Here is an 11,651-nt window from a genome sequence, read left to right on the forward strand (position 1 = left end):
CATTGCACTTCTCTTTTCCTACTAGCACTGGCTTAGCTGATAACTCCTTTATATTGTGGAAAAATGTACTTACTTCGACTGTGATATGTGATTGTCTCACTTAGCTATCTTAATATGAATGCACTTTGGATAAAAGTGTCTGCTAAATGACTCTACTTTTTTTTTTTAAATAATGTAATTCTGATCATGTGCAAACTGTCATGTCTGTTGTTATGGGAACTGAAAATACCAATAACTGAGGAGACAGCAGTCTTTTCCAGGAAGCACAACTCCCAGTATTCTCCTATTATCCTATTACAAACTCGGTTAAGCGGTAGTAGTTGTCTCCCTGTCGTCTTCCATAAACTGTCTTTGATTCAGTGCAGTTGGCATGAGGAAGACGACTTAAAATAAGTGTTTTCTCATGCAGTTTGGATTCAGACCCGCCTTGTGCCTTTTGAACAAACAAGAAGACTATTGTATTGAGTGGACCAGACTCAACAAACCTCTCTGTAATACGTTTTTTGTATTTGTCGAACATTGTAAATTGAGATTTGTAGTTGAATACTTTTTCATACGTTGTTGGATAATTTTTTTAACAAAGGAATGAAAAAAGCTATTACTGGTCTTTGCTGTTTATTGCTGTTGCTCTGTATGACTTGTCTGTTTTCAGCTGGCCCACCACCACCAGCCCACCTCCACCTGTCTGGCTCTGCTTTGGTTGTCTGTTTTCAGCTGGCCCACCACCACCAGCCCACCTCCACCTGTCTGGCTCTGTATGACTTGTCTGTTTTCAGCTGGCCCACCACCACCAGCCCACCTCCACCTGTCTGGCTCTGCTTTGGTTGTCTGTTTTCAGCTGGCCCACCTCCACCTGTCTGGCTCTGCTTTGGTAGTCTGTTTTCAGCTGGCCCACCACCACCAGCCCACCTCCACCTGTCTGGCTCTGCTTTGGTTGTCTGTTTTCAGCTGGCCCACCACCACCAGCCCACCTCCACCTGTCTGGCTCTGCTTTGGTTGTCTGTTTTCAGCTGGCCCACCACCACCAGCCCACCTCCACCTGTCTGGCTCTGCTTTGGTTGTCTGTTTTCAGCTGGTCCACCACCACCAGCCCACCTCCACCTGTCTGGCTCTGTATGACTTGTCTGTTTTCAGCTGGCCCACCACCACCAGCCCACCTCCACCTGTCTGGCTCTGCTTTGGTTCCAGTCAGGGGGTTGGTATTGCTATACCTCCCTCACTGCCTGTAGTTTGTTGTTATTGGAATGATTGAGCCTTGCGCTGGCAGAGAGTTCCCCTGAAAAAGCAGAGCCTAACGCCTAGTCCTAATGACCTAATGCAGGTAGCCTGGTGGGCAGGAGCGTTGGGCCAGTAACCGAAAGGTTGCTGGATCGAATCCCCGAGCTGACATGGTACAAATCTGTCATACTGCCTTGGTTGCTGGATCAAATCCCCGAGCTGACAAAGTGAAAATGAGTCATTCTGCCCCTGAGCAAGGCAATTAACCCACTGTTCTCCGGGCGCGATGACGTGGATGTTGATTAAGGCCCCCCCCTCGCACCTCTCTGATTCAGAGGGGTTGGGTCAAATGCGGAAGAGACAACACAAGTTTCATGCAATAATGATTCTATATAATATTGTACATTTTGTTGAGTTTGTTCTGGATTTGGGAACTGTGAAAAGACCCCTGGTGGCATGTCTGGTGGGGTAAGTGTGTGTGTCAGAGCTGTGTGTAAATTGACGATGCAAACAATTTGGGATTTTCTAAAAAGAAGAAGTGATGCAGTCAGTCTCTCCTCAAATCTTAGCCAAGAGAGACTGGCATGCATTTATATATTATATTTATATCTTCCCTCTGATTACAATGAAGAGTAAGACATGTCGCTCTGTTCTGGGCCAGATGCAGTTTAACTAGGTCTTTTCCTTGCAGCACTTGACCATATGACTGTACAATAATCAAGATAAGATTAAACTAGAGCCTGCAGAACTTGCTTTTTGGAGTGTGGTGTCAAAAAAGCAGAGCATCTCTACGGACAGACACCGCCCCATCTTTACAACCATTGAATCTACAATCTACATGTTGACCATGACAGTTGACAATCTAAAGTAACGGCAAGTAATTTAATCTCCTCGACATGTTCAACAGCCCCACCATTCATTACCAGATTCAGCGGAGGTCTAGAATTTAGGGAATGATTTGTACCAAATTACAATGCTCTTAGTTTTAGAGATGTGCAGGACCAGTTTATTACTGGCCACCCATTCCAAAACAGACTGCAACTCTTTGTTAAGGGTTTCAGTGACTTCATTAGCTGTGGTTGCTGATGCATATATGGTTGAGTCATCAGCATACATGGACACACATGCTTTGTTTAATGCCAGTGGCAGGTCGTTGGTAAAAATAGAAAAAGTAGAGGGCCTAGAGAGCTGCCCTGCGGTACACCACACTTTACATGTTTGACATTAGAGAAGCTTCCATTAAAGAAAACCCTCTGACTTCTATTAAAAAGATAGCTCTGAATCCACAATATGGCAGAGGTTGAAAACAGATTATGGTCAATAATATCAAAGGCTGCATTAACATTACAGCTCCCACAATCGTCTTATTATCAATTTACATGTTGAGTGCCCTTTTCTATAAGCATGCTGAAAGACTGTTAATTTGTTTACAGAGAAATAGCATTGTATTTGGTCAAACACAATTCTTTCCAACCGTTTGCTAATTGTTGGCAGCCAGCTGATAGGTCAGCTGTTAGAACCAGTAAAACTGGTGTGATTAATGAGGAGCATCCAGACGCTGCACTTGATGAATTTATGAAATGTCTTCTTCCAATTATTGATAAACATGAACCTGTTAAGAAACTGACTGTTAGAACTGTTAAGGCTCCATGGATTGAAGAGAAATTTAAAAACTGTATAGTTGAAAGAGATGGGGGCAAAAGGAGTGGCTAATAAGTCTGGCTGCACATCTGACTGGCTGACTTACTGCACATCTGACTGGCTGACTTACTGCACATCTGACTGGCTGACTTACTGCACATCTGACTGGCTGACTTACTGCACATCTGACTGGCTGAATTACTGCACATCTGACTGGCTGACTTACTGCACATCTGACTGGCTGACTTACTGCACATCTGACTGGCTGACTTACTGCACATCTGACTGGCTGACTTACTGCACATCTGACTGGCTGAATTACTGCACATCTGACTGGCTGACTTACTGCACATCTGACTGGCTGACTTACTGCACATCTGACTGGCTGACTTACTGCACATCTGACTGGCTGACTTACTGCACATCTGACTGGCTGAATTACTGCACATCTGACTGGCTGACTTACTGCACATCTGACTGGCTGACTTACTGCACATCTGACTGGCTGAATTACTGCACATCTGACTGGCTGACTTACTGCACATCTGACTGGCTGACTTACTGCACATCTGACTGGCTGACTTACTGCACATCTGACTGGCTGACTTACTGCACATCTGACTGGCTGAATTACTGCACATCTGACTGGCTGACTTACTGCACATCTGACTGGCTGACTTACTGCACATCTGACTGGCTGACTTACTGCACATCTGACTGGCTGAATTACTGCACATCTGACTGGCTGACTTACTGCACATCTGACTGGCTGACTTACTGCACATCTGACTGGCTGACTTACTGCACATCTGACTGGCTGACTTACTGCACATCTGACTGGCTGACTTACTGCACATCTGACTGGCTGACTTACTGCACATCTGACTGGCTGACTTACTGCACATCTGACTGGCTGACTTACTGCACATCTGACTGGCTGAATTACTGCACATCTGACTGGCTGACTTACTGCAAATTGAGAAATGATGTGAATGAACTCAACAAAAAGAAGAAGAAACTGTATTATGAAGCCAAGATCAATGATATAAAGAAGCTACTGAGGATAGTAGCTGACTCTAAACCACTCCTATCTGTCATATCGTTAATCTGAGCCTAGAGGAAAGTCTTTGTCCTCAGGCCCGGAGGGAAGCCAAAGTCATTCCGCTACCCAAGAGTGGTGAAGCAGTTTTACTGGTTCTAACAGCAGACCAATCAGCTGGCTGCCAACAATTAGCAAACGGTTGGAAAGAATTGTGTTTGACCAAATACAATGCTATTTCTCTGTAAACAAATTAACAGTCTTTCAGCATGCTTATAGAAAAGGGCACTCAACATGTAAATTGATAATAAGACGATTGTGGGAGCTGTAATGTTAGATGGCTTCGGCGATGTCATCTACAAAATGGCTTCCAACACTCTACTCAGCAAACTGGATGCAGTCTATCACAGTGCCATCCGTTTTGTCACTAAAGCACCTTATACCACCCACCACTGCGACTTGTATGCTCTAGTCGGCTGGCCCTCGCTACATATTCGTCGCCAGACCCACTGGCTCCAGGTCATCTACAAGTCCATGCTAGGTAAAGCTCCGCCTTATCTCAGCTCACTGGTCACGATGGCAACACCCATCCGTAGCACGCGCTCCAGCAGGTGTATCTCACTGATCATCCCTAAAGCCAACACCTCATTTGGCCGCCTTTCGTTCCTGTACTCTGCTGCCTGTGACTGGAACGAATTGCAAAAATCGCTGAAGTTGGAGACTTTTATCTCCCTCATCAACTTCAAACATCAGCTATCTGAGCAGCTAACCGATTGCTGCAGCTGTACATAGTCTATTGGTATATAGCCCACCCATTTTCACCTACCTCATCCCCATACTGTTTTTATTTATTTACTTTTCTGCTCTTTTGCACACCAATATCTCTACCTGTACATGACCATCTGATCATTTATCACTCCAGTGTTAATCTGCAAAATTGTAATTATTCGCCTACCTCATGCCTTTTGCACACATTGTATATAGACTCCCCCTTTGTTTTCTACTGTGTTATTGACTTGTTAATTGTTTACTCCATGTGTAACTCTGTGTTGTCTGCTCATACTGCTATGCTTTATCTTGGCCAGGTCGCAGTTGCAAATGAGAACTTGTTCTCAACTAGCTTACCTGGTTAAATAAAGGTGTTCTCAACTAGCCTACCTGGTTAAATAAAGGTGTTCTCAACTAGCCTACCTGGTTAAATAAAGGTGAAATAAAAATAAAAAATCAGATCAACCATTTTGTTTTTTACATCATCCACATAAGAGTCACAGCAAAATCTTGTGTATGATCTCTTATACATTATTTTAGGCCCAGCTGTTCGGCTTTCCTGGATATAGCCACTATATTGTGATCACTGCATCCAATGGGCACATTTACAGCTTTAGAACAAAGTTTTACAGTATTAGTACAAATGTGATTGATACATGTGGATGATCTTGTTCCTGTAGTGTTTGTAAACACCCAGGTAGATTGATTAATAACCTGAACCAGATTACAGGCACTGGTTACATTGAGAAGCTTCCTCTTGACTGGACAGCTTGATGAAAACCAGTCAATATTCAGGTCCCCAAGAAAGTCTCCAGTCTCTCTCTGTCCCAGTCTCTCTCTCACATTCTCTCTCTGTCTCATTCTCTCTGTCCTGTCTCTCTTTTTCCCAGTCTCTCTCTCACATTCTCTCTCTGTCTCATTCTCTCTCTCTCTCTGTCTCATTCTCTCTCTCTGTCTCATTCTCTCTGTCCCAGTTTCTCTCTGTCCCAGTCTCTCTCTCATTCTCTCTCTGTCCCAGTCTCTCTCTTTCCCAGTCTCTCTCTCTCTCATTCTCTCTCTGTCTCATTATCTCTGTCCCAGTCTCTCTCTTTCCCAGTCTCTCTCTCACATTCTCTCTCTCTCTCTCTCTCTCTCTCATTCTCTCTCTCTGTCTCATTCTCTCTGTCTCAGTCTCTCTGTCTCATTCTCTCTGTCTGTCTCTCTGTCTCACTCTCTCTGTCTCATTCTCTCTGTCTCAGTCTCTCTCTCTGTCTTACCCTTTTGCTCTTTTGCTCTCGTGCCACTTATTTCATACTTATTTAGGTGACTGATTAAGAAGAGGATAAGATTAATCACAGCTCTTAGAGAGTAAACACTCACCTCTATTACAATGAATATGTGGTCTAGTTTTGCTCATTAGCTTTTCGGTTGACCTGCGCAACGGATACGTTCACATCCAATGAATACTTGATGAAACAGAGAACGTACAGACAAGGGGTTGCTTCTTGGTTAATATTACAGTTTTATTGTTTCTACTTCTCAGGTAGTGAGCAGATATCAGCTGAACAGGGCTAACGCTACAGGACAGGAAATACTCAAAGGACAAGAGAGAAAAAGTCGCGACATAGGAATGGAAAAAAGCCAGGTGGTGGTATAAGCCCAATGATGGAAGCCCTTTTCAGTACTACAGCAGTCCTATAGGACCAGACAATGGTACGCACTTAACCCTAACTCCCCCCTATCCTCCCTCCCTCTCTTTCTCTTAGAAAGAGTTGCTCAGTAAAGCCCTTCAGTACAGCCAGGAGAAAGACGGCAGCTTCCTCACTGGGTGAAATATTACCCACGGTACCCCTGGGGTGACCGATTTGTTGTTTGTTTACACAGGAAGTAGAAAGCCAGGGTTAAGTCATGTGACCCTCTCTTAAATCCTTTTGTTTTTGTTGTCCCCCCCAAGCCCCAACCATCCCTCTCTTTATCCATCCTCATGGGTCATGAGTCATAATCAGAGGCAGAATATTAATATTGCCATAATAGTCTAGCGTAGTCTAAAAAAGGAGAAGATATTAGACTAGAAATACACTGATATCTTCTAAGTGTGGAGTCAGGGAGAGAGGGATTGGGGTAGGGTGGTGAGGGGAGGGGCGAGGGGGTGGGGAGACTTTGGGGGTAAAGGAATGTGTTGTTCAGCCCCCCGCACCCTGCCCCAGCCACACGGCTGCTTTATTTGGAAGAGAAGCCCCCCCCCCCTGCATGCCCCCTTCCGCCCTTTGACACCCCCCGCATCCCCAGTGCCACCCAGCCGGCAGCACGCCCGTCTTCTTAAGAGGAGGGGGCAGCGTTAGTCTTGTCGTCGCGGGTGACGGGGATGCTGCGGTCGCCACGGCCGAGGTCACCACCGCCACCGGTGACCTTTGGGCCACAAAGGGTCAGGAGGCCGTCGGTGGACAGTGTGCAGGAGATAGCCGATTGGTCCACGCTGGAGGGGAGGCGGTAACGGCGGTGGAACTCACGTGCGATGTAACCGTGGTCGTCCTGGAGACAAGAGAGAGACAAATGAGGATGAGAGTAACGATGTAGTGTCCAAGTTCAACACTTTATGATGGACGTTTTTTATGGTGCTTTTTAAATCATTATCCCTTCACACTGTCAGACACAGGCCTAACCATAGGAATTCAGCACTCTAGGAAAAAAACATGTGCGGCTGCTGGGAATGACGCAGAAAGGACGTGAGAGAAAGCAAAACGTTCCTTAGTTACAATGGCTCCCCCACTCAGCCTGTCCCTGGAGGCCACTAACATCCAGAATGAAAATAAATGACGAGGGAGAGAGAGAGGAGAGAGAGAGAGGAGAGAGAGAGAAAGAGAAGAGAGAGAAAAGAGTAGCATAAGTAGCATATTGTAATCTAATTTAATGACTCTTAACTCTTACAAAGGAAAACTCAAAACATTGTGGGTCACGTTCACCTCTATGACTAACATACATCACATTTGTTCTGTGTCACCGCGTGGCCCCAGAAAATGAAATGATCCCAAACAATGTGTCCCATTGTTTATGTAGGAATCCCTATCATTGGAGATGTTTTTCCCAGTGTGTATAGTTTCATCTGAGGACACGTAACTGCTTGGTTGTTGGACTTCATCCTGGCTGAACATGGGCCTAGAAAAGGGTTGAATTGAATTCGTGTGAGGGGCAATGCGCGTAAGCCGACCAATTCCCAGAATAAACAAAACAAGGCTGTGGGTGGGTGTGTGTGCTCGACACACATTAATTAGGTTGAGAAATTCTCCTCTGACTCAAAATGTTGAATCTAATAACACATCTTGTTAGCATCTCTTTGAGGACGTGGCTGGTTAAAGCTGGTTGTTGTAGCAGTGGCTCTGTCTAGGTAGCTGGAAGGAGCAACCTGCCTAAGGATGAATGCACTGACCTGGAAAGCACAGTGATGACAGTATCTGGTGCGCTTATTGCTTCAACTACTGCCACAGGGTGTTTCCATGTGACAGGCGTGCAGGCACTCACACTATACATGTACAGTATAGACAGTATGTCACAGGAGGTTGGTAATTGTGGAGGATGGGTTCGTGCTAATGACAGGAGTGGAATCAGTGGAATGGTATCAAATACATCAAACACATGGTTTCCATGGTGTTGATTCCATTCTATTGGCTCAGTTCCAGACATTATTATGATCCGTCCTCCCGTCAGCAGCCCCCACTGATATATATGTGCACATGTCAGAAACCAGGCGTTGGTGTTCCAAGCCATAGTAGAGGGATTGTGTTTGAACTCAGGAGTGGGTGTACTACCACAAGTCACAGTGGTAGTTTTGAACTAGCTCAGCCTGTCCGTCCAGAGAGATTAGGGTGTGTGCTGCTTAGATGGGATGGAATCTTAACCCATCCAACCAGGTGGTCACCCGATGGTGGGAGGTCTCACCTGTCTCTCTCCATGCTTTCCCTGGATCTCCACATAGTCATCAGTCACCTTTACGTTGAGTTCATCAGGAGAGAAGTGCTTCACATCCATGAAGACCGAGAACTTGTCCCTGTCGGACCTCACCTGGAGAGAAAGAGGGAAAGGGGTTGAAGGTTAAAGGTCACGGGTGGCGGGAACCTGGTAACCACAGTGACGCTCATCTTCTGAAATGTATTTTTTTCCCCCATATCAGTTCAGTTCTATATGTTGTCATGGAGTCATATCTCAGAGAGATATGAAGAAGATCCATTTCTGAAGTGAGTATAGGTGCTGCAAAACAAAATGTGTGTCACTAGTCACCAAAACACTACATGTTGTTTGGACATCGGAATTCTGATATCCTGGCATATAACCCACGTTGAAATGCAGTTCGAGCTAGTAATGGAATGAGTCCGTATATTATGGGCAGGACAGAGCATGGTTTAGACTTGGTTTAGACTTGGTTTAGACTTGGTTTAGACTTGGTTTAGACATGGTTTAGACTTGGTTTAGACTTGGTTTAGACATGGTTTAGACTTGGTTTAGACTTGGTTTAGACTTGGTTTAGACTTGGTTGATAACACTGCAGCAGTCTCTGAGCTCTTCCCTGCTGAGAATCACTCAAGATCAGTGCATTCCATTTGCCGCTCATTTTCAACATACTTGCAATAGTCTTGCAAACTGCAAAATGCACTTCTGATCGTTGTTTACAGATCCAGTAGTAGGGGTATTTGACCTCTGTTCTCTGTACTCTCTTATGACAATCAGCAACATCTACTACAGCGGTATAGGATAGCAGGATGTCGTAGCCATTCAATAAGAGATATGGCTAGTGCTACTGCTGTCATAGCCATTCACTAACAGATATGGCTAGCGCTACTGCTGTCATAGCCATTCACTAACAGATATGGCTAGTGCTACTGCTGTCGTAGCCATTCACTAAGAGATATGGCTAGTGCTACTGCTGTCATAGCCATTCAATAACAGATATGGCTAGCGCTACTGCTGTCATAGCCATTCACTAACAGATATGGCTAGCGCTACTGCTGTCATAGCCATTCAATAAGAAATATGGCTAGTGCTACTGCTTCTCTCTGATTTAGTATAGCGACTTCCCCAGGGTCATGTCCTTGTCTCCCCCACTCTTTCTCTTCTCTATAACTGTTACATCTCCCTGTATTAGTAATGAATTCAGTGAAGGCCTCCTAGATGAAATACATTGAGTTTCTCTGTGAAAGATATGTACACATAGACCACCTTAGGGCCAATTACAGTACGAGTCAAATCTGTCCAATCTCAGTCCATTTTGCGAATCCTCTTTTTTTATAGGAAAACAGCATACTGTTCAACCAATGAAACTGTAGAGGATGTAACCAATGCATCATGGCCCTAATAACTCGGCTTCAATTGATTCATTTTACCCTTATTTTTTTTATTTTACTGGGGATGATTCGATTCCCCCAAGGTCACACAAGCTCTCTCTGTTAGCCAGGACAACATCTGTCTATGAAGTATTACATCTTTCCCCATCAAACACTGACAACCAAGTCTGCTTTCTATCCATAAAGATAGACAACAAGAAACATGCAAATCATACATTTGGGTAGTTTGAACTCAACTAAAGGGACTACAGATTTAGAATGATGGTGAATGAATAGGTCTTAGTGAATCCTATTCTTCCCCAGAGGACGGAGCAGGTTAGCCTGGTAAACCAGACTGAACACTTCCAATGCTGAGCACAGTGATCAATCGGTCAGGTTGAACAGGTTAGTTGTTACCTCAGACATGCCAGAGTTGGTGGAGTCCAGGAAGTTGCGGAACAGCGACTGTCTGTAGTAGGGGCTGATGGTGGAGGCAGCGTAGGGGAACAGGTCATAGTCGAACATGCCCTCCCCGAAAAACTGGTCAAAGAGACGAGCAGGATACATGGAGCCCATGGCACGTCTGAACCAGGGATGCTGGATGGCAATATCCATACTAGCGTAGGTTAGGTTTTAGTTCGACGGGCCCAAACTCAATACAGACGGTTTCCTGCTGCTCTGCTTTAGCTCGGCTCGCTAGTGCCTGTGTTCTGTTAGGAGTAGAGAGAGAGAGGCGTGAGGGAGGACTAGAGGTAGTAGTAGCAGTACTAGTTGAGAGGAGTAGGGGTCCCAAGTGGTGCGTGTCCTCTCCTCTGCAGCCGCCCCCTCTTTATATACCTGTGGGGCAGAAAAGAGGGGCTTTAGTGCGGATCTCTGTGGAATGGCATTATCTCATGGTGGGACGGGCTCAGTCAGCAGAATCGGTGGGTGGAGTGCCCGCTGGCCCGTCCAGCTACAGCCTGGCCCTCGTAACGTGGCGGGACCTGTGCCAGCGCCAACCGGACGACAAGGCTCTGACAAAACAAGCCTGTGGAGAGGGTGAGGAAGAGGGTGAGGAAGAGGGTGAGGAAAAGGGGGAGATGGAGAGAGAATCAGGAGGTCAGGGGTGAAAATAAATGGATTGGTGGCACCTTAATATGGGAGGACTGGCTCATAGTAATCGCTGGAAAGAATAAATAGAATGGTATTGAACAAATCAAAAACATGGTTTATCATGAGCCGTCCTGCCCTCAGCAGCCTCCTGTGGTTGGTGGGGTTTCTGACACTGGATACGGGGGATGGGAATTAAATCTGTCTGGGTGTGGAGCACTGACATGCTCATCCTCCCTCTCTGTCTTTCACACACACACACGCACGCACACACGCGCACACACACACACACACACATACACACACACTATTGTTCTGGTACTTTGTTGGGATGAAGAGCAGACTTCAGTCACAATACAGTCTGGGGGTGGCTGTGTGAGGGCGTGGAGAGGTCAACATCACAACAACAGCGGTCAAACATTGTGAGGATGGGTATTTGTCTGATTGACCAGTATGGAATGTAAAGTAGAGGGGAAACAGCAGAGAAACAGCAGAGGATACAGCAGAGAAACAGCAGGGAAACAGCAGCGAAACAGCAGGGAAACAGCAGGGGAAACAGCAGGGAAACAGCAGAGGAAACAGCAGGGGAAACAGCAGAGAAA

At 45.6% G+C, this 11,651-nt stretch overlaps 1 protein-coding gene across 1 annotated transcript; it reads right to left on the minus strand.

Annotated features, from left to right (window-relative positions):
• Positions 1 to 6,143: 6,143 nt before the first annotated feature.
• On the minus strand, positions 6,144 to 10,783 carry LOC110495380 (alpha-crystallin A chain). The gene is made up of 3 exons (XM_021570606.2): positions 10,378 to 10,783; positions 8,582 to 8,704; positions 6,144 to 7,177 (listed from the first exon to the last, which is right to left on the minus strand). Exons 1-3 carry the CDS (start codon positions 10,573 to 10,575, stop codon positions 6,965 to 6,967), a joined length of 534 nt encoding a protein of 177 aa, XP_021426281.2. The 5' UTR covers positions 10,576 to 10,783; the 3' UTR covers positions 6,144 to 6,964.
• Positions 10,784 to 11,651: the final 868 nt, after the last annotated feature.

Source organism: Oncorhynchus mykiss, chromosome 18, assembly GCF_013265735.2.
Source record: "Oncorhynchus mykiss isolate Arlee chromosome 18, USDA_OmykA_1.1, whole genome shotgun sequence".
Classification (NCBI taxonomy): domain Eukaryota; kingdom Metazoa; phylum Chordata; class Actinopteri; order Salmoniformes; family Salmonidae; genus Oncorhynchus; species Oncorhynchus mykiss.

Excerpts from the sequence above, each read along its gene's own strand:
- LOC110495380 (XM_021570606.2), bottom strand. The coding sequence starts at position 10,575 with ATGGATATTGCCATCCAGCATCCCTGGTTCAGACGTGCCATGGGCTCC. Across the intron at positions 8,705-10,377 it reads CCAACTCTGGCATGTCTGAG|GTGAGGTCCGACAGGGACAA; the intron begins GTAACAACTAAC and ends CTTTCTCTCCAG. Across the intron at positions 7,178-8,581 it reads GAAAGCATGGAGAGAGACAG|GACGACCACGGTTACATCGC; the intron begins GTGAGACCTCCC and ends TCTTGTCTCCAG.